We start from the raw sequence: 26,488 nt of genomic DNA, 5'->3' as shown, positions 1-26,488 counted from the left end.
CAAGCCAAGAAAAACACCCAGGTCCCAGCACCCTGGACAGAAGAATTCAGAGTGTAGACTTAATAGCCCCAAAGAGGAAACCTGGGAGACCCCGTAAGATAACACAGGAGCATATGTTCTGTGTTGCTCCCTCTTCTGATTCAAGTCACAATGTGGAAAGTGTCCGCCAAAGTCAAGCGTACAGGAAGGTAAGCCAGGAGTCACGAGAGATGGAGGACAAACCAACGACAAGCGATAACAGCCTAGAAACACACTCGGGTCCTAGCACCCTGGTCAGAAGAATCCAGAGTGTAGACTTAATAGCCCCAAAGAGGACACGTGGGAGACCCAATAAGACAAAGCAGGAGCATATGTTCTGTGTTGCTCCCTCTTCTGATTCAAGTCACAATGTGGAAAGTGTCCGCCAAAGTCAAGCATACAGGAAGGTAAGCCAGGAGTCACGAGAAATGGAGGACAAACCAAAGAAAAGGAGGACGAGGAAGAAATGTGAAAGCCTGGTCAAACAGGATAGAAGGTGCAGGAAGAGGATTAGGAATAAAAATGGAAGCATTCCAGTGAGTATGGAATCAAACACACAGATTTCAGTCCCCACTTCGGCCTTGTGTGACATTACAGCCCAAATCATTGACAGACCTTCCCTCCTTCCCAGTGAGGAGCCCTGTAGTCAGCAACATAATAGGATATTCTGTCCAGGTGAAACTAGCGTGCTTAAGCCAAATATATACGTGGAGGACTCGACTCCGGAGCAGAACTCGACTCCAGAGCACACCGAAGGGGCTGAAGTCATCACAACTAAACGGCCACCCATGGTGACTCTCAAACAGTTTCAAGAGCTTATAAAACACAGACACTGGAGGACCAGGGAATCAAAAAAGTCAAATGGTGGTGTTGAAAGTCAAGGAGAGGTTAGTTGTGGAACAGACAGCAGTTATGAGGAATTTACCATGGAATCAGAAATGGAAAGAGAGGGTGCTCAGATTCAAGGCAAAAGTGAGGTTAAAAAACTTGATACCATACATGGTTTTCCATTTGATCAGAATCCCCACAGGATCATCACAGCTAAGAATTGTGGCTCAGAAGAGGCTGACAAAAGCACACTGCACATGCATGAGAAAAAGCAACAGGGACACCAGAGCCAAAATAAAACCAAGATATTGAGTGAAACTGTGACAGAAAAAGAAGGGGAGGAGTCCAGCAACACTTGTGTGTTTAAATCCAAGGAGGCAGTGGTAAATTATGTACCATCGGAAGGAAATCACCAAGTAATGCCAGATGAAATGGAGAATCACCAGCTTTGTGGAAAAGAGGACAGGCATAATGAGAAAATGAAAGCGAAAGCAATTGAACAAACAGAATCGCCCTCCCAGAACCATCCATTGCCTTGTTTTGCCACTGCAGAGGAAAGAAGAAAAGAAGAGGACATTCATTTGTTAAAGGTGGCCAAGATGGCAGATAATGGAGGAGAAATGGGAAATCTGCAGGATGATCCTGATAAAGGTAAATTAATTTACATTGAAGTATTGTGAGTTGCTTGAGATATTCTGAGGTTATGCTGCTCATATAAATGGGAAAGTTAAACTGTTAAAAGTTTAATTATGAAATCACCATATCCTGAAATTCTTCAATCTGTTATGGTAATTAGTTTGAATGTTGTTATCAGTTGTGTTTAAAATGTTTTGTTTTATCAGCTTTTAGTTACATGTATAGCTAATATTCCAGTAATTATATTCAGTAATGTAAGCAATCAAATCCCATTATTTCACATTTAGCTCTTTATGCTTGCTCACCAGGTTGGTTTAAAGTAGACTGAGAGGTTGATTGAGATTCTGATAAATGAGGAGCTTCATCTAACTTAATCTAACTTCCTGCTTTCCCTCTTACAGTAGCTCTGGAAGTGCCCACCAGGACTAATAGAGAGTATGACACAGAACAGCCTGCAGACACTACAGAGGACTGCATTGATTCCTTGATCCGTATGCTTCGGGAAAACAAACTGTCTGATGCCAGTGAGACAAACCCTCATACACTTTAGAGGGCACATAATTCTACGCTCAGCTCAGCAGGGTCACCATGGGGTTGAGATGAAACGTATGTAGACGTGGAGTTTTTCATTTACTCCCCAGACCTTTTGCCCAGAGAGTTGTGGCATGACATTGTCTGTCTGCATAGGAAGAGGAGACAGATGACGAATTGACTGAGGTGGATGTTATTGGTGTTGTGGCAGAATAAGCTCATCTGAACCACTACACTTTTGTGAAGATTTACTTGCTGATTTTTTGTTTTTTTGGTTGTGTACTGCCATCATTCATCAGTATGCCAATTGTAACGGTGAAATATTGTCGTTCTTTTTTTTCAGTAGGCTACATCAATATCCGGCATAAACAGTTAAGTTTTTTTATTTTTTATTTATACCTTTATTTTGTTGTTTTCATTTCTGTTGATTCTCAGTATTAAACCAGTTGTCTGATAAGTCCAGAACTGTTTCATTGTATTCCCTCATAGGAACTAGAACCTTTGTGTTGAACTTTCCCTATCATTATTCTGGGGGGATCATTCGCCGGAAATAAATCTACAGATTTAGTGTGTGTGTGTGTGTGGGGGGGGGGGGGGACGCAGACCAAGGTACAGAGTTAAGTTAGCCCGGTCAAGTATAGAGCATTTAAGTGCATGTTGACTGCATTTACTCTTCATATTTACTTTTGCTACCATTTCTAAAAAAAAAAGTGAAATGAGAAAACCAAGTCTGACTAAAGTTGGATTCATACTGTGTGAGACAAGCATCATCATAGCTGGGAATATTGGCTCACTGAATCGTCCTAGCTGTGCCTGTGTCTATATGGCAATGGTGTGAGAAGTTTAATATTATGTCAATGATCCAAACAATCTGGCGTATAGGAGTTGTTATACATAGTAAATTAGGCTTCAGATAAACAAGCACTTATATCTTTTGACTGTAAAATAACATTGTATACATTATACTAAATGTATTTTGTACATGTCTGGATTTGTAATAAATGTAGTTTTTTTTTATTAATATCTGACTTGAATACCAACATTGGTGTTATTTTTTCCTAATACTGACAGCGCAACTAATAAATATTAGTGTACCGCTTTTTCAAAGTGACGAGTGATGCTTTTTCCCCCCTCAGCTGTTTGAATCTTCAACAGGGGGTCCGGGACCCCTAGGCCTAGGGGGTTTACTACAGGGGGGCCGCCAATCTTTGTGAGATATATTTGTTACATTAACCACTAGCATCCTTTTCTGAGAACTTCAGCCAAAAGTACTATTTTTGGCAAAGAGATTTAGATGGATAAAAGAGCAGACCAAGTAAAAAAAAAAAAAAGTTTAATCTGCAACTCATTTTATACAATATAGCGAGGGTCCCTGCTTCATCTCTCTCAGCTAGGGGGTCCTTGACTCCTTGGCCTGAAAAACGTTGAAGACCCCTGTCCTATGGTTTGAATGAATACAACTTTATTGTCAGCGGAAGTGTGTGCGCTCTCCTTCTGTCCGGGTGAAACAAGGCGCACGTGTGTACGGAGGGTTTGAAGGTTACAGTGAAAACGGGACAGATCTGTTGGACTCTCTAGCAGAACCTCCTGACCGGCCCGTGTTCTAGGTGGTTGTTGGGTCTTCATCACAGTACCGACAGGACGCAAGACATGGATCCCATGAAAGCGCAGCAGTTGGCGGCGGAGTTAGAAGTGGAGATGATGGCTGATATGTACAATAGGTAAATAAGGCTTTAAATGCTAAGTAGCAAGCTGGCTAATAACCGGGTGACTATAATACCCTTCCATGCATAATGCACACCGGCTGCAGTATAGCCTATTCCGACCCTAATTCATGCTTGTGCATGTTTTTGTTTCTAAATGAATCGACCATTGAAAAGACAGCTGACATTTTTAGACTGATCTGTCACATCATGCTAGTTGTGGCAGCCGGCTAAAGCAGGTCCTCATTGACTGACAAGATGTTGCATAATAACGTTACATGTCAAAGTGTCAATGGCTTTATTCATATTGCATGTGTGTGAATATTATACAAAACCCTTCTTTAATAACCAACGTAACAAACGGCCACCTCTCCTCGCCTCTATTTTGCTCTGTTAAGTATGCTATCAGTGACTAGTCAAGAAATGTATGTTAGTACTAGGGGTCATCACCAAGCTGGCTTGCGGTGGACATTTTTGTAAAAAAATATATTTGTGCTACAGACATACAAATGAGCAGACAATAATATTTCCAGAAACACAAAGAGCTAGTCCTAATATACCGTGTAGTACAGTGTTCAAGGGACCTTTTGGGGTTCCTTGAAGGTGGTCTGTAACTCTGAGACTGTACCAATAGAACCAAATGGAACTGATGGACCCTACGGGTCCATTTGGTTCCATTGGTACACTCAGAGTTATGTGGGTCAGTTATGTGCCATAGTGAATCAGTGTCATACATGTTCTGAAGAAAACCTGGAGACTGACATTCAGTAATTTGGTTTTATGAGCAAAATAGGAATATTATAATATGTCAAAACAAAATGTAACATTTGCCATGGACAAGGACAAGTCTTTGCCACGGACACATTTGTCCGTGTACAGACATATTGATGACCTCTGTGCGGTAGACTTTGTTTTTACATGCATTTTGTGCCTCTAAAACTGACTGCCATTGTCCCCTATACCAGGATGACCAATGCGTGCCACCGGAAATGTGTTCCCCCGCATTACAAGGAGGCAGAGCTGTCAAAGGGCGAGTCCGTGTGCCTGGACCGCTGTGTGGCCAAGTACCTGGACCTGCACGAGAGGCTGGGACGCAAACTGACCGAGCTGTCCGTCCAGGATGAGGAGATGATGAGGAAGGCAGCCGTTGGCAGTGGCTAGAGTCTGAGGGAGAAGAAGGGGTCATTTTGAGGGTCGGGATGAGGGTGATGGAAAGGGTTAATAACATCTGGATTGTCTAAATCACTGGTTCTCAACGTGAGGTCCAAATGGACGCTTACAGGTCTTACAGGTTTGTAACTCTGTCCAGAGTTAGCTCCACCTGGTTCCATATGTACCCTCTCAAGAGTTACAGAATTGTAATTAAACACCCTGAGGATTTTACAATGTAGAGTGGGGTCCAAAAGAGTTACTGACCCATAAGCGTCCATTTGGACCCCTTGTGTTCCCTAAACCCGACGTTGAGTAACAGTGGTCTAAATGAAAGAAGGGTGGACACCGGGGTACAAATCTTTTAAGTTATATTCATGCTGATGAGAGCGAGAGAAACCGTTGTAGCTGCCATGATGGAAGCAGAGGACATGCTTGGAGAAGGTTGTGATGCATTTGGAGGGTTAGGTGAGGGTGGTGAAACTGACCAACCTTGGTCCTCAGGGATGACTGGTACAGTTGCTTTTCTCACAATTCTCTGTAATTGTATTCACCTGTACCTGAGAGTCCAGGGTTGGGAGCCACTGCTCAAAGATATCAACAGACATTCGAACACCTCTCTGGGATTGTCTTAAAACCTTGCCTACCCATCGTATTGCCCCCCTCCTCCCCTCCCCAAGCAGGTAAAACACGTCTAGAAACTATTTCGAAAAAGCTCTTGAGTGGAGGGGTGAAGCTGAGCATGGACACACAATGAAATACTGTTCAGCAAAAACTCTTTCTATTTCTTTTATACCAGAGACACTATACTTAATTTAGTCTTTCAGTCAGTTATGTGCTAATTTGATAATGTATGTCTGAGTTTGGTTATGTTTTACATTTTACATGTATGTATTCAGTTTAAAAATGTATGTCATTCATTTGCTTTGGTTTTGATGGCCTGAGCATAAGTGCAATCAAATATTTTATGGTTGTATAGACTGCATCATACATAGTAAATATGTGGACCATGTTTTTGAGTGACATTGCACTGGTTTTCCTTATCGTCCTTACAACGTTGCCATATAAACAGAATTGTTTATTTGGACTAATGCGCTACCGTCTTTACTGTGCGTTATTGTTACAACTGCACAAAATGTGTATAATAAACGTTAATCTGTGTCATTTTGCTATTTAATGGAAAAGGCTAGTTAGAACAGTGGTTCTCAAAGTGGGGTCCTTGAGGGGTTCAGGTAAGTTAACCCATTAAGACCTGAGGCCGATTCTACAAATGCCTTTTAAATCAGTAGTTCTCACACTTTTTGTTCTCAAGATTTTTCAAAAATAGATGTACAAGCTCGCAGTGTGGCACAAACTCACTGTGAGTTTGCATATCTGCTATTATTAAATAGACAATGCAAAAATCTAAAATGACTAAGATGCTTTCCCGGTTTTAATGGGTATTAATATAGCATCAAAATCAGTTGAACCACTTTAACCCAAAACTTTGGCTTTATCTACAAGCTCAAAATTCGTAGTGAGCTTGTAGATAGATCTGCCGTTTTCAAAAAACTTGGAACAATTTTGAAATTTTAACCCAATTCTTGATTGGGGATCCCTGGCAAAAACATTTTCAGGTGGGGGTCTGCGGCCAAATACATATAAAATTGGGGGTCCTTGGACCTTGACATGAAAAAGTTAAGAGAACCACTGAGTTAGAAATATTACAAATGAAATGGTCTCTGTAGCTTTAAGAACATACAGCGTGTCATGTGAAGTCGGGAAGCAGAGCCTCCTGGCTCTCTGGGGAAGTGAACAGGTTTCATTTCCACAGTTTTATTTATGGTTGACTTTTACATGAGAAAGGAGAAGTGTACTAAAAGATCATGAAGCGTGTAGTTTTATGAGACGTGAGCATTTGACCAGAAACCCAGTTCCACCTCTGTATGATCCAGGAGGATCATCGCATACCAGCGAAGATGGTAAGTCCAAGTTGTTTTCTTATAGTTGGCTTTAATTATTAACGGATGATGAAGGGTAATAATTGTGTTTTATTTGTGTGACTGTCAGCATGGACAGTACAGAGATACTAGCACAATATAACATCAAGTAATAGAAGTTAACCTGATGACGTTTAAGTTTCGTTTTACTCGTAAACACGTCTGCTGTGAAAAGGGTTCACAGCACACACTCCCTGCTGCACGGACAATACTTGCTAGCTAGTTGACGTTCAAAAGGACACTCAATGCCAGTTTAGAGTAGTATGTACCGCCCACCTATCTTCAATGTTATGATCTAATATTATTTACGCAGTGAGGGATAGGGGGGATTAATTAGCTTTTTTTATTGCAAAAAAATCACAGATTTGTATCACAACATTGCGCAATTATGGGCTATAACCAAATGTTTGTGTACATATATTTATCAGTTTCTTTCTCGCAAATAGGCTACCTATATTAAATTTAAACAATATTAGTGGATTATTATCCTATTTTTCATATATATTTACATTAGCCTATAATATTGTTTTCACAAAAAAAAAAACACCCAAAAACAATCCTAACTGACACAGGTTTTCATAATAAACACCCTGATAATTTATTGTACAATTTATCATGACTTTTTCATTGAGTGGAAAAAAAAATCTTAGATCATTTGACCATTTAATGGTCAAATCATCTAAGCTTTTTTTATATATATATTTCTAAACGTTATTTACCACAGATTGTATCATTGTCATTGATGTACGAGCAGTACTTTTCATGCAATGTAGGCCAACTGAAAATTAGGCTTTGAGAGCTTGCTTTCACCTATGGTGCCTGTGTAAAACATAAAGAAGGAAGGAGTGACAGTGACCCCCCCCCCCCCCCCCCCCCCCATCACCAGTTCATTACCAGAAAATAAACATTTGCCATATGGTAATACCACGCAGTAAAGATTTTAACATGACATGCTATGGAGGTTTCATACAGTCTATAAAGACCACACCAAGCAGCAGCAGTGTCTCAGTGAGCTCAGAGAATGTATATTTGTATCATTATTTCCCCCCAAATTAAACCATACCAATAGTGGATTAAGATTATACAGTAAGAGACATTAAAAGACAATCACAAAAAGTCAGCACTATTAGGTCCTCCTGGTAGAGGTTTGAGCCCTAAATTACCCACACAGGAATGTATGTAAGGATGTTACCTATGAATACTGTTATATAACAGTCAATGATGTAATAGCAGTAATGTACAGGTCTTGGCTGTTCATCGGGATAACTAGGCACCCTTCCAATTGGAAGCATAAATGTCAGGTGTAGCACGCACACACACACACACACACACACACACACACACACACACACACACACACACACACACACACACACACACACTACGGTATAATATGGTATTATACTTCCCTTTTTAAAGTCAGTGAACTCAGTGTACTTCTCCTACTGGCTGTCAGATGGAGGGAGGTGATGTGGAGGAGATAGTCCAAGAGATGGACCACCCTGACGCCCAACTGATTAACGTCGACCCAGAGGGGAACGTACAGGAACCGGTAAGCGCTGCTCATTTATATGCATTAGAACAGTGGTTCTCAAAGTGAGGTCCGGGGACCCCCAGGGGTCCTTGAGGGTGTTCCAGTGGGTCCCCAGTTAAATTATTGATAGTTAGGAAGTTAGGAACCTAATGAGGTCCATTTGGTCCCATTTGTACACTCTCACAGTTATGGGGGTTCGTGTCCAAATACATACGAAACATGAGAATCACTGCATTTGAAGACTGCACTGTAATACTGCACTCTGCACTTCTAGCCTCAGCAACGTCTAAATCAACTAATCCTCATTGTCTTTTCTCCCCTTTCCTGCCTTCTTTTTCCTTCATCCATACCTGTGTGTCAGATGGAAGAGTTCCTGGGCCCCCAGGCAGAGTATGATGAGGAGGAGGAGGAGAGGCGTTACTACAGACGGAAGAAGCTGGGAGTCATCAAGAACGTTCTGGCAGCTAGTGTAGGAGGCATGATGGTGTACAGCATATATATGGGTGCGTTGGATGAAGTCTGTGCGTGCGTGCGTGTATGTGTTTGTGTGTAATGAGAGAAATAGAGGGGTAGATTGAGGATAAGGACATGCAGACGGGTAGACTGACCATTGTTTTTATGTTCATTTGTATGTGTGTGTGTGTGTGTGTGTGTGTGTGTGTGTGTGTGTGTGTGTGTGTGTGTGTGTGTGTGTGTGTGTGTGTGTGTGTGTGTGTGTGTGTGTGTGCCAGGCCTGTTGCAGATGCAGCTGATCCTGCACTATGACATAACCTACAGAGAGGTTAAGTACAGCAACATGGGCCTGGAGGACATTGACCAGAAGATGATGATGGGTATCAATGTCACACCTATCATCGGCCTGCTGTACACCCCTGTACTCATCAGGTAGACACACACACACACACACACACACACACACACACACACACACACACACACACACACACACACACACACATACAGTATATCGTTGCTGTCGGGCAGAAACCTTGTATCTCCATATTGGATTAAAGATTTTTCATAATTTAATGCCATACTTTGTCGTACAATAGTGTTGTGCAAAAGTAACGAAAATAGACGATCTACAAGCTCACAACGCGCCACAATGTATGTGACGTGTTGTGAGAGTACAGATCGGCCATTTTTGCTATTTTGCTTTTTGTTTTAGTGAAAGTAAAAGTGGTTAAGTGTGTCTGTTGCTTTCATAAATATTGAATAAATGAAAAGCATTAACAACATTGGATGCATTGGAACCATAGAGTTAAACTTATAATATATCTAGAGGGTGGATTGCTTCGCCCCCAGCTATTCATTTCTATTAAAGTGCTCAGTGGCGTTTTGAAGCACCCGGAAGTAAGAAATATTGGTTCCATGGAACCAATATGAATCCATTCCATTGGTTCCATGGGTTGTGACGCGTCGTGAGCATGCGCACAAACGGGGGATGCACGCGCAGTAGCATTTTAAGTGCATTCTCAGATTTGACCATCAGGCTTGGCCGCTTCACTGTTCTACTGTAGTTCTGGGGGCTTGATTGGAACACAGGTTATTTTTTCTATTTCCTGAAAAGTGACAGTTTTGGACATACAAGGTTTCTACCTGACAGTGACGATGTACCACAAGAAGTCTTGCTTTACTCTTGGTCCTCTCATCAAGCCCTTCTGTCCCTGACACCTCTCTCTCTCTCTCTCTCTCTCTCTCTCTCTCTCTCTCTCTCTCTGTCTCTCTCTCTCTCTCTGTATCTCAGATTCTTAGGTACTAAGTGGATGATGTTCTTGGCTTCTGGAATCTACGCACTTTTTGTATCTACCAATTACTGGGAGAGGTACTACACCCTTGTTCCATCGGCTGTCGCTATTGGTGTAGCCATTGTGCCTCTCTGGGCCTCTTTGGGGCACTATATCACAAGGTGAGGAGAGAGAGAAATGCCTTTAATCGTAGAGCTCTGTACACATTTTGATCATCCTACCTATCATTAATTGCATGTAAACAATTAATTAACAAATGTGTGTGTGTGTGTGTGTGTGTGTGTGTGTGTGTGTTTGAAAGGTTTTCAAGAAAGAATCACTTGCATGTTGGCATTTTATTAATCAGTGATTATTCCATTGGTTTGTGGGAATGTGCAGCTTATTTGTCTGTTTCTGTAGCGCTTGTTATTCTGTCAAACCATCTCGTCTGTAGGTTCTGGGCCAACGTTAAGCCAAGACATAGCATACATAAGTTTTGGTATTGGCATTATTTCTAATAATAATATTATTAGAAATAATGCCAATGCCAATAATGAAATACTCATGTGGACAGAACACATATTATGTGTTCTGTCCACATGAGTATTTCACCTAGATTCTCACACAGGTGTTCCTCTTAATAGCAGGCCTACCAATGATGGGTACATTGTTCTAGTGTCTTTGCAAATAGCTTTCTAGTAGTGGATTGGTATATGGAGTTGGATTGAATGGATAACTGCATTGAGCAGGTGCTGTAAGAAGCTGTAATTGCAATGATACAGCTGCTGTACAACTGTAACATGTATTATTATCCTATCCATTCCTCACCCTAACCAGGGTTTGCATTCCACCACTCTGCCCTTGCCCACTCACATACCGGCACAGAAATGCCCAGGAATATGATTTTATACAGATGAAATGAGTGCAGCAGTGATGGGTGTGTTCATTTATCAGGTTTACTAGGTGGAAGCAGCTGTCATCAGACACAGTAAGCTTGCCTCACAAACTGCTTTACACCTTTTATTTTCGTATACAGCTGAGCTTCAAGAAAGCCTCATCAGCCGCTCAGAGGGACACCATAGTGGTTACACAGCTGTACGTAAAGTGTTATCAATGCCTTATTAAGCATTAACCACTTAAGGCGTATTTTATAGTTTCAGAAAGGTTCAAAAACAGTGAAAAGACCAGAGCTACTAGCTGTCGTGTTTTAATGCGTTGTGAGCTTATAGATTGGCTATTTTTGGCATAGGGAATTGATGTAAAAGGAAATACTAATATACCCTGGAGGACCCCCCATCAAAGTATACAGGGTTTACATGGTTAAGATGGATTTGGGCCAGTGACAGAGGCACATCCGTTTTTTCAGAACCAAATGACACCATTCTTTTTATTGTGTAGAGGTATGGCTGGATCTACACATTATTTGCACTATCTCTCTCTCTCTCGCTCTCTCTCGCTCTCTCTCTCTCTCTCTCTCTCTCTCTCTCTCTCTCTCTCTCTCCCTTTCTCCTTGTCTCTAACTCTGTTCTGATGTCTCTCTTTCTTGAACACATATGCAAATAACACACAAAAGGATGGCACAACAATACTATGAGTTTGTCAACTACAAGGACGAGCAAGTTCAGGAGCAGAAGAAGCTGCCTAGAGGGGCGTGTCACAGCTACGTCATCATATTCCAGTCCGTTTTCTACATCATCTTCAACGTGAGTAATGGCTGAACCAGTCATCTTTAGCATCATACCCTAACCCTAGGTTCTGTTGGGTTCTGTTGTTTATATACTGCAGATGTAAACACAATGGGATATACAGTATATCCACTACAGCAGTGATTCTCAACCTGTGGACCGTAAAGATACTGCAAGTAGGCCCCCAAAAAATTGCCAAAACGCTAAGTTTTTAAGGATAATATAACATTAAAATGTATTATTTTTTAACCGATTAAGACCTGGAACGCATCTGTGTCATTTTAAGATTTTAGCTAAAAAGCATTATTCCCCAAAAAATCGAGAAAAATCAAGATTTTTTTTGCAAATCTTTGAATATATCCTTTTTAAAGCGAATCTTTGTAACTGAAATCTTTGCTTCTGGGGGTCCCTGGAACAAAATATTTTGAGATGGGGGTCCGCGGCCAAATACATGTACATTTTGGGGTCCTTAACATGAAAAAGTTAGAGAAACACTGACATAGCAACATGAGTTTTTTCAAAACCAGTTAGGATTTAGAAGACATTTTGCAGAATCGGAACCTCAGGCCTTAATGGGTTAATAATGAAAAACAAACTGGCATGGTATTTTTTCTTTAAAACCTTTAAAAAATAGTTTTCATTGTAATACTGATGAGTAGGTAACTAAAGTATACTACGTTAGTTCCATTGATCCAAGCCAGAACATATGCTGAGAAAATGCACGGCTGCCGTGTTAAGTGGTCAGACAAGTGGTTCCTTATCCAGAAAAGGTTGAGAACCACTGCACTACAGTCAATACAGTCAAATCCTCAGTGTTAATTTAACTCAGTGTACAACCAATTGGCCCGTAAGAGGATTGTATGGTCTATAAGTGTAGTGTATAACAACATGGCTGATCTTACCCTGCTAGTTTAGCCACTAAGCACACCAACATAGTTTTCTATCTTTATGATTATCTTAGATGTTTGAGAAGTTAATGTGTAAAGTTATTTTTTTATTTCTTTTACGTTATTCACTGTAATGCACCAAACTCACCAAGATACCTTCAATCAGTCAATTTTAAAATAATTCTGATTCTGAAATAATCAACGTGTCTAGGCCGATTCCTGGCTGAGCACCTGTGTCACACCTCATTCTCTCGTCTTCGCCTTTGCTTCCCTTTCACTCGCCACTGTTGTATCTAAAAATAAATACATTAAATGTCATGAGAATGATCTCTGCTCTCTTTTTCCGCATTCAGCTGAGTTTTGTTTTTGCGGAGTTCCCCATGCGTCTCTTCCTCCAGGATTACCTGCATGACTACAATCACACACTGTCTCAGGTGAAGAGCTGTGGTAAGGACACTCACCCATTCAGTGACACCTAGTGGGGACTGAAGGAATAGAACTGAGGGGGAAACACCAAAACTAAATAGAGGAAGGATCTCTAAAGAATGTTTTCTGAGTGTTTTTGTGTGTACTTGTGTGTACCCTCTAACCAGTTTCCTGCAGTGTAAGGTAAGGTTCCCCCTCTGTTTGCTCCATCAGGTCCTACAGATTAAGTAAACCCATTTCACATGTAAAGATGTCATAGAAGGATACACTACAGTTCTGTACCTAGCAGTGTTCAGTAGTGGATAAGGATTCCTAAAGCGAAAATCTCCCAGTTTGGAAAGGCTTCCCGACCTATAGTTCAACAAGTCAGGACATCTGGAGGTGCACTGGTTCTGAGGAAAAGTTCTGGGACTGCCCTTCTCTTTCCGAAGAAAAGGTGCTACTGAAGCACAGCACTAAATACAATCTCAATGTCATTTCTATTGTATAAAACAAGACAATTAAGCCAGCCCTGTAAAGAGAAGTTCCCAGTGCTGTAAACACCACCGACAAAAATATCTTAAAACCCCAGACCGTGGATTAATTGACAATGTGTGAAACACATGATTGTACAATCAAAGGTTCGATTCCGGCCAGTGACCTTTTGTTTCATGTTGTTCCCCAATCTCTCTACCCTCGGCTTCCTGTCTCTGAGCTCTGAATCTAAACATAGATGGATCTTTGTCTCTTTACTAAATCTCTTCCCTGTTAGGTGCTACGGTCAGTGGAGTGATCCCAGGCTTTAACTGCACTGTGCTGACCAAACTGCCACGCTCCATGCTGCTCATCAAGGTGGAGAGCATCCTCATGGGCTTTGCCTACCTGTCTATGATCATTGTAAGTGACATGGTCAGTCTCTGTTGTACAATGTGGTGCTGAGCGTTGTCTTGTGAAGTGTTGTCTGTAACGTTATGTACTGCTAATGGCTAATTTATACTTTGTTAGTGTGACCGTGTCACTCACCGAACATAACTGATGAGTTCTTTTCAGTTAGAGACACAGTTCTGTTCTATTTGAATTCTGTATGGTTTTGTTCTGTTCCCAGTTTCACAACGTGCAACATTTTTTTTTAGAAACAATTGTGCTATGTTTTGTGCTTTGGTAGGATATTGGGCTAAATGAAAGCAAACATTTACACAGTGAGTATAGAAGAAATGCTGGTTGATAGTAGAAAGATTACATTACAGGGATAATTTAACTCAAAGTTAGCTGTGATTGTGATGATCGGGGTCATTGTGCTACGTTGTGGTGAGTTGTTTTGTTGTTGCTCTCTGTCCATAGTTTCTGTTCTTGTGTGGCGCTGCTTACCGGCCAACAGAAGAGATAGACCTGCGCAGCATTGGCTGGGGAAACATCTTCCAGCTGCCCTTTAAACATCTGAGAGACTACCGTCTGCGCTTGCTCTGCCCATTCTTTGTCTACAGTGGCTTTGAAATGATCTTTGCTGTGACTGGACTCTCCCTGGTATGAACCTATCATTGACCTTCTTAGAAAGTTCCATGTTCCATTTTGTGTTGTTTAAACCAGAAAGAGAGAAAAAACAAAAAAACAAAAATAGCAATAGCAGCTCTGATTGAAGTTAAAATGTTGAGTTAAAGTTTCTCTCTCCTCCCCTCTGTGTTTCTCTCAGTCCTATGGTGTGTGTGCATTGGGCCTGGAGAAGCTGTGGCTCTTGATTCTAGTGTATGGCCTGTCCTCCTCTCTCTTCTCCTCCCTGTCCCTCTCCCTGCTGCGTCTGCCACGTTGGACATGTCTGCTGGGGGGTGCCGCCGTGCACCTGGTGCTGTTGGTGGTACTGCTGTGGTGGTCTCCAAGCCCGCGCACACCGACACTCCTGGCGCCTCTCCTGGTGATCTCCGTGCTTTGGGGGCTCGGCTCGGCCCTAAACAAGACTGGCCTCAGTAGTAAGTACTTTATCACAGTGGTTCTCAACCTGTGGGTCGGGACATGACAGTGAAGTGGCAATTTAAGGACTTTTAAGACCTTTTTAATTACCAAAATGAAAGAAGAAATAAATGAAAAAAGACCATTACTGCATCAAAAGTAATCAACAAACCATTCTATAAAAACTGGTCAAACATTGGCCAATTGGCCAATTGGCAATATTTAGTCAAGCTAAATGTAATGCCTCAACTACTACAATTCCAAGTGCTTGTCAGGGTGGGGGGACCCCAGTTCAAATATGATTATTTTGGGGGTTGCGGCCTGAAAAGTTTGAGAACCACTGTTTTATCTCACTCACACACGCACACGCAGTCACACGCACACGCACACACAACACATACACAGTGTATACTTTATCTAAACACCTGTACATGTGCTGTTTAGTCTTGTTAGGTATGCTGTATGAGGATAAGGAGCGCCTGGACTTCGTCTACACCATCTACCACTGGTGGCAGGCCATCGCCATCTTCATAGTCTACCTGTGGTCCGGAATGCCTATGAGGGTGCGTGTGTGTGTGTGTGTGTGTGTGTGTGTGTGTGTGTGTGTGTGTGTGTGTGTGTGTGTGTGTGTGCGTGTGCGTGTGCGTGTGTGTGTGCGTGTGCGCATGTGCGTGTGTGTGTGTGTACACTTGTACACTTGTATTACTATACTTGTGAGGGCCACATGTCCCCACAAGCATAGCACAATTTGAGAAATAGATATGTTGTGTGTGTTTACAATGTGTCTGAGAATATAGGTGTCATTGCTCTTTGCACTTGCCCCACCTCCTTAGGCAAAACTCTCCATCCTATTGGTCACTCTGCTGCTGGCCATTTACTGCTATTGGGTGATGGAACGTCGCCTAGCCGGGAATGTGCGTTTCAGACTGCCTCGTATCCCTCGCCCACGCCACAAGGTAGCTAATCACAGTCTCAAACAGCGAAGACGAAACTTTTGGTGGAAACAGATTTGTATTTGTGTTTTGCACAGTAAACATGGTGGAGGAGCAAGCTGTTGTGCAGACTTCTCTTTTCTGTTTAATCTTGTAACCTATTTTGTCCTGCTCATGTGCTAAAAAAAATAAAAGAAGGGACTTTTCTGGTCATCGTCTTTTTATGCGAAAATATAAAGTTGTACACACTTTACTTGTAGGTCGGCAATTTCCACTGTTTTCTTTTCTTTCTTTTTTTCTTCATTTCTTTGTATATTTAAGTTATATGTCCTGCTCAATTTTGGTTTACAAAGCCTAAAAGCCAAACAGAAATGTTATTTTTATTCATATGTTGCAATGTTCAATTCCAAAACCACAATAATTTCGTTAATCACAATTATTTGTGTGACAATGAATCGCCATGTAACGTTTTAACCATCGTGACAGCCCGGGTTATTTGTTTCCACAGGTTAAAGGTTACCGCTACCTGGAAGAGGAAAACTCTGACGAGTCCGACTCTGAAGACAGTGAGGATGAGGATGAGGATGAAGAGGATAGGGAGGATGAAGGAGGAAGGAGAAGAAAGCGATATGAAGAGAGAGATGCAGCGAACGGGGAGGATTCGGACCAAGATGAAGGGTCCCAGGCTTCTGATTCACCCAGAGCCAGAAGGGGCGGGGCCAGGGGTCATCATCGGAGACGGAGGGATGCCCACAGGCATGAGGTGAGGGAGGGCGAAAGAGAGGAGGGAAGAGGAGAAGATAAGTAATGGAGGACAAATGGAGGAGTGGGATCAGTGGTGGAGAAAGTACTACATTTTATTACTTAAGTAAAAGTATCAATACTGCACTGTAGAAACACTCTGTTACAAGTAAAAGTCCGGTAATCAAAATGTACTTGAGTAAAAGCACAAAAGTATTGCCATCAAAATATACTTAAGGTACCAAAGGTAAAAGTACTCATTGCAGAATGTCCCGTTTCACAAGGTATCCTATGTATAAAATGTAGTAAAATGTTTTGAAAATAGTAGATCTACAAGCTCACAGCGTGTCGCATCGCTATGCGTTGTGAGCTTGTAGATCTGCTATTTTCAAATATACAAAGTTTAAATAGGGCTGAAGAGGTTTGTAATAATAATTCATTTCTACAAAGTAACAAGTAACTAAGTTTTCAAATAATTGTACTGGAATAAAAGTATATTAGTTACTGTATATTTGCCTCTGAGATTTACTTGAGTAAGTAGTGTAAAAGTATTGAAAATTGGAAATACTCCAGTAAAGTAAAAAATACCCCCAAATTGTACTTAAGTACAGTACTTGAGTAGATGTACTTAGTTACTTTCCACCACTGAGTGGGATGAAGGGGGAGGGAAGAAATCAGGAAGAAATCAATATTTGATGTTGAGCTCAGAATACCACATTATGGCCTGTATACCCTTGACAAAAAAATTGTCAGAAAACACAATGAAAGCCATGGAAATGTACCAAACAACAAGGGAAAACGTGGTCTTTTTTTAATTAAATGAAGCTGCGATAAAATAAAAAATAATTGTTTTGTTATATGCAGCACTTCTGACAATCTTAACTGTCATCACACAGTGGAAATAATTAAGTATATTGCTTATTAATCATGCATTGTTTTGATTGTCTTTGGTTTATCATTACAAAAGGATGCCAATAATTCTGGATGTATCTGCTTGTTTGTTTTGCTACAAATTGATTGAGGAAATATATTTTCTATTATGCAAGATAATTGTATTTTTTTAAGAACTCCTGCACAAGAGAGGGAGAAATGAGATTGATGCATCTCAAAACAATTAAACATTTATTTTCGTTTAATATGTTGTGATGATTTGTTTTTGATTGCCATTTTGCAGGTACGGCTTAATGAATAGACCTTTAAGAGAGTTGTGGTGTCATATCTTTATTTGCTAAAATATCTGTTATACTTTTTACAGAAATCATAGTTGTATCAAGATTAACTTTTTTATTTATTTATCTCAAAGTCTGCATTTATTACCAAAATGCACAAAGATTCTTAAATTGATGTCGGGGCATACAGTACATGTGGTGCTGATCGACATTTTGTTTATGAATCCATCAGGCCACGATCAGGTCAGCTTTGGTTATGGGCGTATGGCTGTGGTTCAGACTAACTGCAGAAGTTGGGAACCACTGCTTTAGACCAGTGGTTATCAATGTGTGGGTCTGGACCCCTAGGGGGGTCCCCTCATGAAGTGACTATAGAGCACCGAAGTCTGACGTAATTTACACATCCTATCTGGGTCGCGTTTTTTTTCCCCCCATTCTGAATTCCCATAGATGTGTTTAATATCGCGTCAAATAAGAACTGTGTTCCAAAAATAAACAAATTATCCTGGCGGTTTGACTCTTATGGATACGAAGCATCAACTGACGGTGAGAAAACGCTAATGTTACTTCCACTGAATTAGTTAAATTTTCCCCAGAAACGGACTGTATCAAATATGAGTGACTGACTGATCGTAAACGATACAGAGCCGCCTCCCTGACAATATCGGCGAGACAGTTTGTTTATTTTTGGACCACAATTCTTATATGAGACGATTCTAAGATGACCCAATGTTATTCTCCATAGAGAAATTACTTCTACGACCCAGGGGATGAACGAGTGACGTGACGTCAGGACTTCTGTGCTCTATTTAAGACCTTTTTAATACCAAAAAGACCATTGCTGCATCAAAAGTAATCAACAAACTATACTATAAAAACCGGTCAAGCGTTGGCCAAATTGTCAAATAATATAAGAAAGAGGCAAACATTGTGAAAACCGTAGATCTACAAGCTCACACAACGCCTCCCAAGGTGAGTCATTGTGAGCTTGTAAGTCGGCTACTTTCACAATATTTATCTGTGGAACCGAGTCAAACTAAATTGAATGCCTCAACTTTATATTCCAAGTGCTTATCAGGCCGGGGGTCCCCAGTTCAAATATGATTATTTTGGGGGGTCACGGTTTGAAAAGATTGAGAACCACTGCTTTAGATTATGTTAAAGCTCACAGCAAGATAGCTGATGGTTCAAGGGGTCCAATAAGCGCCAATGAAATATACAGTATATAGCTCATATACAAGCTCATAGCGCATCACTTCGTGCCGCGCTATGAGCTTGTAGATCTGCTATTTTGGGGAAAATGTGTGCAAATCTTAGAATATATTTTTAAAGCGAAGATTTTTAACTCAAATCTTTGCTTCTGGAGGTCCCTGGAACAAAATATTTTGAGATGGGACATGGACATTTTAAACATAGTAGATGTAATGTCCTGTGTTCTGGTGAATTTTGGGAGTTTTATACCAAATCTTTCTTTCTTTCTTTCCTGCACCAACACACTCCAGCCATGTGGTGGCGGAAATGCACGTCTAAGGTTGTTCGCCACAAAACTCCTCAGAAGAAGCAGCCATTTCCAGGCTGGCAGACAGTGTTTATCTTACAGGCCTCATCGTGTTAGTTTTAACCCTGAGCTAAACAATTACTTTCTATTGTCGTTTAGTTTTCTGGTATTCCGTCGTTTCTTTCCCGGCTCATTCGTATTGCCACCATGTCAGAAACACTGATCTTCCACTCCCAGCTGTCCTCCATCATGGAGAAGCTGGTCATCTCCGCGGTGACGGACATCAACAGACTGGTCAGTGATTATTGTGCTGCTGTCATCCTGAAGGATCAGTTAAAGAACAGACATCATTCTGTACACCAACCTGCCAACGAGGAACCGCAGAGGAACACTGGTAAATAATAATAATAAATACTCATATTAATAATAAACACTGTACCGACAAGCCATTAGAGCAGGCAGCAAATGCAAAGCACACGTACATTGTGTGATGATGGTCATGTTGACTGTGTGTGTGTGTGTGTGTGTGTGTGTGTGTGTGTGTGTGTGTGTGTGTGTGTGTGTGTGTGTGTGTGTGTTTTTGTGTGCTGTGATTATTATGAACAAATATTGGATCAAGACTTTCATAGATGTGTTTTTTATCGATGTCTAATCTCAAGCCTCAGATAATGTATTATATAACTCCCCTATGTAGATTTGTACTGAGGTGTCCATGTTTGCTGAACAATCTGCCTTCCTTGTATTCACATCTCCAAACAACCTGCTCATGCTTTTAATATTGCTTGTACTTAGGTGCATTTCTGACTTTGGTTCAGGTTATGCACTGTATTCTCCATTTCTTTGTTTAAAATGACTTGAGGGGTGGGAGAGGGTGAGCAAGCTAACTGTATCTGTACGTGTACAATATATTGTGTATTTGTAATGAATGTAATGTTTTACTTATGTGTACCTTGAGATGCAGCATCTTAGTTTAGAGGGGGTCCTCTAAAATGACCCCCTCTAAAATGAGATGCTGCATCTCAAAGGGCTGCTATCCTCTCAATAAGTTCTGACTAATTCTGAGTCTGACTTTTGCTTTCGTATTTATAAAAGCAAAAGTCAGACTCGATCAAAATAATACATCAATGATAGTTTTGATCCAAGGCTAGCTCACAACTATTGACGCATTGTGTGAGCTTGTAGATATATGTACCGATGTACAGTATATAGCTTTAAAGTGGTTAAACGGTTTTTGATGCTAAATTAAACTAATTTAGCTGGGAATCCCCTCAAGGATCTATGGGGATCCCCCCGGACTCCACTTTTAGAACCACTGATGTAGATAAGATACAGATCCACAACGACAGAGGTATCTTAATCCTAGTCTGATTTTGTCTTCTCTGTGAGATGTGTGGACAGCTGTAGAGAACTTCAATGTTAAGTCCAATGTAAGGGCACTGCAGTTTGAGCTAATATGTCTGAATTTACACTGATGAATGGCTCTCACTGTGCATGAATCAGAATCAGCTTTATTGTCACATCACAGGTTTGCAGAAGTAAAAAAGTGGGTGAAATTCGTTTTTGTGCAAGTTCTATTGTTTTTGTTATTTCCAATTTCCATAGAAAAAAAAAGAAAGGGAAGAATAAGGGGGAGGGGGCAAGGGGGAAGAGAGATCAATCAAAGAAACAAACAAGCATGGCTATTTGGACCATGGGACAGTCAATAGCCAGGACAGAGTTCAGTACCTGTCATCTGCCCAGACCGTTAGAGATTAAAGTCTATTTTAACGCCTGAAGTCAGCCAACATCATGCCAATTCCTCATATTACCAATGCTGTTTTACCTTACTGTGTTCTGCAGGATATGCAAAGATCTTTGCGTATCCTCCATAACCACAGAGCCATTCGAATGGTTCTGTGGTTATGATATAGCGTAAGATCATTTCACGTTTGTTTCTATGATGATACCTGTTTTAATTTCAACCCTGAATGTTGAATTTAAATGTTAACTATGAATATTTTATCATTGGTTAAACCGTTAAACTATCATTTCATATGCCATTGGAACTCTGTGGTTGTAATCATGGCAGAGGGGTAACTTGTGGGTTGGCTTATAAAAAGACTCCTGTCATTCTATTGTAGGAAACAACGCAGCAGGGCTACCAGTTTTGACACAAAGCAGTGCAGGTCGTTGCACCCCTGCTGGGTGGCGCAATAAGGCAGTAGCAGCAACGCAAACTGAAGAGGAGCCAGAAGAGGATGTATGTACTGTTATTTATGACATGTTTATGTTATGAATATCAAAATGATGTGTTACCTATGAGCATAATGAAGATTTTTCTCTAAATTGTGCATGCTCAATGCACTTGTTTGTGTGCCACAGGTAAGTTTCACATCGTCAGACTATAAAACTGAAGTGGGAACCATCAAAAATGAGCGACTCCGTGGCGAGGCGACTTCCGGAGACGAATCAGCGAGGAAAGGTATGAAAGGAGAGGAAGAGCCATTTCCCAAAAAAATGAGCTTGTTATCCAGTAATTCGCATCACTGACAATCATCATAATACTATGGTCATAATAGCCATGATCCTGATCACTGTAATCTCTCTTTCTGCAGCACAATCCTGTTCCTCTCCTCTCGTATCACAGCAACAGCACCCAGCTGAGCTGAACATGGGCTCCCCAGCAGAGTGGCAGTTCCACGTTCCGCCTCCGGAGGGGAGCAAAGAGCACCATACAGATAACCAACAGCCCATGGAAGCACAGCAGCAGCTCAACATCGCTGCTTGTCTAGACCAGCTTGGTGACGTGGGCATGCTCATCAAGAGCGAGCCAGAAAGTATAGACCTTGAACCTCCATCCCTAGATCAGGATCCATCTGCACATCTGCCGTTCCAGCTCCACCCAGGTGCTATGAGCCAAATGTACCCAGACTATGGAGCGTGCGACATCCCTGACCTGTCTTTGCTGAGGAGACACGCCTCAGAGGATGGCCTCCCTGGTCCCTTTGGCCACCAAACAAGAAGAGACGATGGTCTCGGTGCACCGTGCAAGGTTGTTTGTGAGTTCTGTGGCAAGGGTTTCTCTTATCAAAGCGAGCTGAAACGGCACGCGGTCACACACACGGGAGAGAGGACACAGCACTGTGAACAGTGTGGGAAGAGCTTCATCCGAAGGAGTCATCTGCTGCGCCACAAGCTGCTGCATACAGGCTTCCGGCCATTCACCTGCCCCATCTGCTACCGCCGCTTCTCCCGAACGTCCCACCTTGAAAGGCACATGAAGACACACTTGTGTTAAAGAGGAAAATAAGTCTTGCACTTAAGAGGCTTTCCTTTCCATGTCCTGTTACATCTCTTAACGACTTTAACCCTGGCATCTCAATTTGGGCATGAAAATAATAATAATTGGAACTTTTACATTTTTTTAAATAGCAGATCTACAAGCTCAACTTTTTGTTAACACCGTGCTCTGACTCCTCTGGTGCGATATCCTCCTAGACCAATATCATATTACAAAAGTGATGGGTCGCCCTCAGATTGGCAAGAGTGAGTTTTTTTGTTATTTCTTCTCTGTGTCTTTAGGCTACAAAGGACAAACGTTTCAGCTATCCAGCCTTTGTCATGCACACTTACAATGTGTTGCAACGCAATGTGTTGTGCCCTTGTAGATCAGCTATTTTTGAAATGTCGTTTTTTGTGAGTTCAGGGGTTGCCATACATCATGGAATCTGACTGAAAAGGATTCTGTCATAGGTATTGATGAATAAGCTCCAATGTAACGGGGGGAAAAAGAAAAAAGTAAGGGGATATTTTTCTCCTTTTCTGAACATTGCTATTCGCAAAATGTCTGTTAATCTGGTATCGTCCACACAGCTAGTGTAACACATCCGTCTACCATTGCTACATGCATAGTCTTCTCTGTCTGGGAGCCGTCTGATCTAGTGTCAGTTTTGCAATGACTTGGTGTTGGAAAACTGTGATCCAAGATCAGCTTTTGTTCCTAAATTGGTTATTTTTTTTATGATTGAGAAAGGTGGCTTGTGAACGTGTTCTTTGAAAAAAGAAAAAAAAACATTTAAATGTATTTAATTCATTAGTCAGTGACAGTTACTATAGTTACATAAGATTTTTGTGTCGCATTTTACAAGAATATGAGCCAAGGAGTGATTTATGTGTACTGACAACATTACAAATAGCTATAATGTAACTGTATGCTGAGGCAGATGCAGACTGTGTATTGCTTGAGAAGTGCATCAGACACACAGGGCTGTAGTCATGCAATTCTCTGACCAAAACCAGATAATATTGTACCACATTAATATGATTGGATAAGATGCTCCGAGATAGAGCCCTGAAGGTCAGCAAGCATGTTTATCTAACTGGTTGGTTGATGCCAATCTTGACCACTACACCAGCTAAGAAAGGACCCATGTCCTGAATGTGTAAAGTTAGAAAGGGGTTACAATACTGTATGCACAGGTGCCACACAACACATAAGATATCTATAGTCATACTGTAGGCAGGAGAAGATGTTCATCTGATTGAGTGGTCAGATTTGTCGAGCTGTAATGTTGCCATCAAGGTAAAGCACCAACACATGGATGTACGTAGTTTTGGAACTATTCTGGTGCCATTTTTTCTCTGTAAAGTTACAGACAGTGGTTTGGTAGTTCAATAGGCTGGTTCAGCTGACATAGTAGAACTAATATTAAGCATTTATGTCAAGCTGCCAGTGTGTTTGGACAGAACGATTAGATGTATTCAGCACCTTGTTAAATTGGTTTGAATGTCTGCATTTCCATGAGTGTGTGTGTGTGTGTGTGTGTGTGTGTGTGTGTGTGTGTGTGTGTGTGTGTGTGTGTGTGTGTGTGTGTGTGTGTGTGTGTGTGTGTGTGTGTGTGTGCGTGCGTGCGTGTGTGCGCGTATGAAAGCAAAGTACATTTTTTGAAACGGTAAATATTTCAGTGACCTTTGTCACTGAAATGTTATGGAGACTGAAAATGAGTTTTGAGTGGGAACCCTGTATAACCTAAAATCAATGGACACTGTGTCCGCACACTTGTGTGCATACAGTATATCGAGTTCATATATATTCTGACTCTTTTTAACCTAACTACATTATTACAGCCACTTTAAGGTTGTCTATATTTTTAATGCAAGTTACTCATGCAAATGTGTTTCCCTGGTCAACAAGTTCTATTTCAGAATACATCTGCCATTTACCATAATCTGATTAAAATGTACAATTATTACATTTACAGCAAGCAACCCACCTCCTCTCATGGCTGAATGTTGATTTTATTTAGCTGTTGATATGTCCAGTTGATAGAAAGCCAAAATGGCTTCATCCCTCAACGGGGGAAATGTTTTTCAAACAAGCATGATGTACTACACACATTTGTGTTATTGGTCTCAGCAAGTTGTTTTCCTTTGATGGGAACTTTTAAAATGTAGGATTTTTTAAAATGTAGGATTCCATGTAATTCAATCTGTGTGAATGCTGTAACAGAATGTGCAATCTTTAAGGAGTAGTTCACCCAAAAATTGACTTATTTTCTATCAATTACACACCCCAGGAAGCCTTGAATTCATGGAGATTTTTTTGTTTTTGTCGCATTCCTGAGACAATAATTTGATGACTGGGTCTTTGGTCAGAGTATCCTACTCCGCCGGTCATCAAATTATTGGCTTAATAATGCAACAAAACAAGTCTCCATGAATTCAAGGCTTCATGGGGTGTGTAATTGATAGAAAATATTAGTAATTTGGGGGGTTAACTACTCCTTTTTAAGCACAAAAAAGAGAACATTTTGTACAACTGGTATTGCATTGGTATTGTAAACAGTCACATTTTTGTTTCTTTGGTTTCTCTCTCAATTTAGATTGGACTAGCAATGGGAATGTGAAATTGGCCAATGTTGGTTGAATAAACCATGACATAACATGTTGTCATGGATGTACACAGTACTGTTAAAATGTTTTTTTGTAATTAAATATTCTATGTAAAACATTTGTTCTTTAAAAAAAAATCATTTTTAGAAGATGTTTTTCATTTTAATAGTTTATTGGCATATTATTGGCCCACACTATTGGGTATTTTATTGTCCCCCATTACATGTACTGAAATTTTACAGTATCACTACATATGCATAACCTCAAATATACTGTACATACGCGTATTTCTGTTTCTTTCTCTACCGCTTTCTACCTTTCTTGAAACTGCAACTGATTGAGCTTGTACAGCAAAGATTTTAACCCACTTTTTAAACCTGTGATGTGACAATAAAGTTGGGTTGAGTTTGAATTTAGTTTTGCAGTGATACAGGTGCACCGTGCATCTCAAACAATTTTAATATCGTGGATTTTTTTTCTCCTGTAATACAATTTGAAAACTTTGTTGTGATTCATTGTGCATAAAGTGAAATATTTCAAACCTTTTTAGTTTTAATCTTGATGATTACAGCATACAGCTCATGAAATCAGAAATCCAGTTTCTCAAAATATTCGAATAAGGATTTATAGTACGGAAAAGCCGCGGGGCAAAGGTTCGACTCCGCCAACCTCAGACCGTCCGATAACACAAGATTTTTTCCCCGGGGGGGGGGGGGGGGGGGGCTTGTTCCCCAGGATTTTTTTGAACAGAGTAGATGTAATTTCCAGTATGCTGGTGGATTTTGGGAGTTTGACAATTTTATCAGGCTGTACTTACATAGGATCCATTAAAAAGTAAAAAATAGCAATAAAAGAGGCATATTTAACAATAACAATTTGCTGGGGACCCCCTGGAACCCCCCCCCCACCCCCCAAGGGCCCCTGGGGGTCCCACTTTGAGAACCAATGCTTAACGCTTTTTTAAAGTCCTGAAAAAAAAAACAAGACTCGCACAACAAAAATCGGCAAGACACACCATCTCCGGTTTACTTCCCGTATCTGCATAGTCTCGCGTCGCTATCTGCGTGAAGTGGCCTTTTTAGGAGACCGGAAGCAGGTTGGCGTCCGCCCACTTCACGCAGATAGCTACGCGAGACGTGAGACTATGCAGATACGGGAAGTAAACCAGAGATGGTGTGTCTTGCCAAATTATGATGCGCGAGTCTTATTTTTTTTGTCGATGCTGTTTTTGCTATTTTAGAATGTTCATGC

At 41.0% G+C, this 26,488-nt stretch overlaps 3 protein-coding genes across 7 annotated transcripts; all 3 read left to right on the top strand.

The window, feature by feature from the left end:
* Nucleotides 1–3,520: 3,520 nt before the first annotated feature.
* Nucleotides 3,521–6,029, top strand: timm10 (translocase of inner mitochondrial membrane 10 homolog (yeast)). Its single transcript, XM_084080042.1, has 2 exons — nt 3,521–3,734; nt 4,682–6,029. Exons 1-2 carry the CDS (start codon nt 3,664–3,666, stop codon nt 4,875–4,877), a joined length of 267 nt encoding a protein of 88 aa, XP_083936168.1. The 5' UTR covers nt 3,521–3,663; the 3' UTR covers nt 4,878–6,029.
* Nucleotides 6,030–6,628: 599 nt separating this feature from the next.
* On the top strand, nt 6,629–17,837 carry unc93b1 (unc-93 homolog B1, TLR signaling regulator). Of its 4 annotated transcripts, none has more exons than XR_014599975.1 (14): nt 6,629–6,826; nt 8,301–8,396; nt 8,740–8,881; nt 9,110–9,263; nt 10,126–10,287; nt 11,679–11,808; nt 13,031–13,124; nt 13,855–13,979; nt 14,424–14,606; nt 14,773–15,046; nt 15,471–15,589; nt 15,860–15,982; nt 16,467–16,868; nt 16,900–17,837. XR_014599975.1 is itself a non-coding variant. In XM_084046740.1 (13 exons), the coding sequence occupies exons 1-13, from the start codon at nt 6,791–6,793 to the stop codon at nt 16,764–16,766; spliced, it is 1,938 nt and encodes a 645-aa protein (XP_083902866.1). In that variant the 5' UTR covers nt 6,629–6,790; the 3' UTR covers nt 16,767–17,837. The 4 variants fall into 4 exon arrangements, 1 of the variants encoding a protein (XP_083902866.1); XR_014599976.1 differs by having other exon boundaries at nt 16,467–16,946; nt 17,028–17,837; XR_014599977.1 differs by having other exon boundaries at nt 16,467–17,191; nt 17,223–17,837.
* A 1,613-nt stretch (nt 17,838–19,450) lies between these two features.
* LOC311057991 (uncharacterized protein) lies at nt 19,451–25,653 on the top strand. Of its 2 annotated transcripts, XR_014602020.1 has the most exons (5): nt 19,451–19,760; nt 21,487–21,605; nt 21,728–21,827; nt 21,961–23,310; nt 23,379–25,653. XR_014602020.1 is itself a non-coding variant. In XM_084075230.1 (4 exons), exons 1-4 carry the CDS (start codon nt 19,574–19,576, stop codon nt 22,641–22,643), a joined length of 1,089 nt encoding a protein of 362 aa, XP_083931356.1. In that variant the 5' UTR covers nt 19,451–19,573; the 3' UTR covers nt 22,644–25,653. The 2 variants fall into 2 exon arrangements, 1 of the variants encoding a protein (XP_083931356.1); XM_084075230.1 differs by having other exon boundaries at nt 21,961–25,653.
* Nucleotides 25,654–26,488: the final 835 nt, after the last annotated feature.

The sequence above is a fragment of the Gymnoscopelus microlampas genome, assembly GCF_963454915.1.
Source record: "Gymnoscopelus microlampas genome assembly, chromosome: 2".
Taxonomy (NCBI): Eukaryota; Metazoa; Chordata; class Actinopteri; order Myctophiformes; family Myctophidae; genus Gymnoscopelus; species Gymnoscopelus microlampas.
The sequence above is the reverse complement of the archived record's forward strand: the minus strand, read 5'-3'. Positions and strand labels throughout refer to the sequence as shown.

Excerpts from the sequence above, each read along its gene's own strand:
- timm10 (XM_084080042.1), top strand. The coding sequence starts at position 3,664 with ATGGATCCCATGAAAGCGCAGCAGTTGGCGGCGGAGTTAGAAGTGGAG. Across the intron at positions 3,735-4,681 it reads ATGGCTGATATGTACAATAG|GATGACCAATGCGTGCCACC; the intron begins GTAAATAAGGCT and ends CCCCTATACCAG.
- unc93b1 (XM_084046740.1), top strand. The coding sequence starts at position 6,791 with ATGATCCAGGAGGATCATCGCATACCAGCGAAGATG. Across the intron at positions 14,607-14,772 it reads CTGTGACTGGACTCTCCCTG|TCCTATGGTGTGTGTGCATT; the intron begins GTATGAACCTAT and ends TGTTTCTCTCAG. Across the intron at positions 15,047-15,470 it reads AAACAAGACTGGCCTCAGTA|TCTTGTTAGGTATGCTGTAT; the intron begins GTAAGTACTTTA and ends TGTGCTGTTTAG.
- LOC311057991 (XM_084075230.1), top strand. The coding sequence starts at position 19,574 with ATGTCAGAAACACTGATCTTCCACTCCCAGCTGTCCTCCATCATGGAG. Across the intron at positions 19,761-21,486 it reads GGAACCGCAGAGGAACACTG|GAAACAACGCAGCAGGGCTA; the intron begins GTAAATAATAAT and ends ATTCTATTGTAG. Across the intron at positions 21,828-21,960 it reads AGACGAATCAGCGAGGAAAG|CACAATCCTGTTCCTCTCCT; the intron begins GTATGAAAGGAG and ends CTCTTTCTGCAG.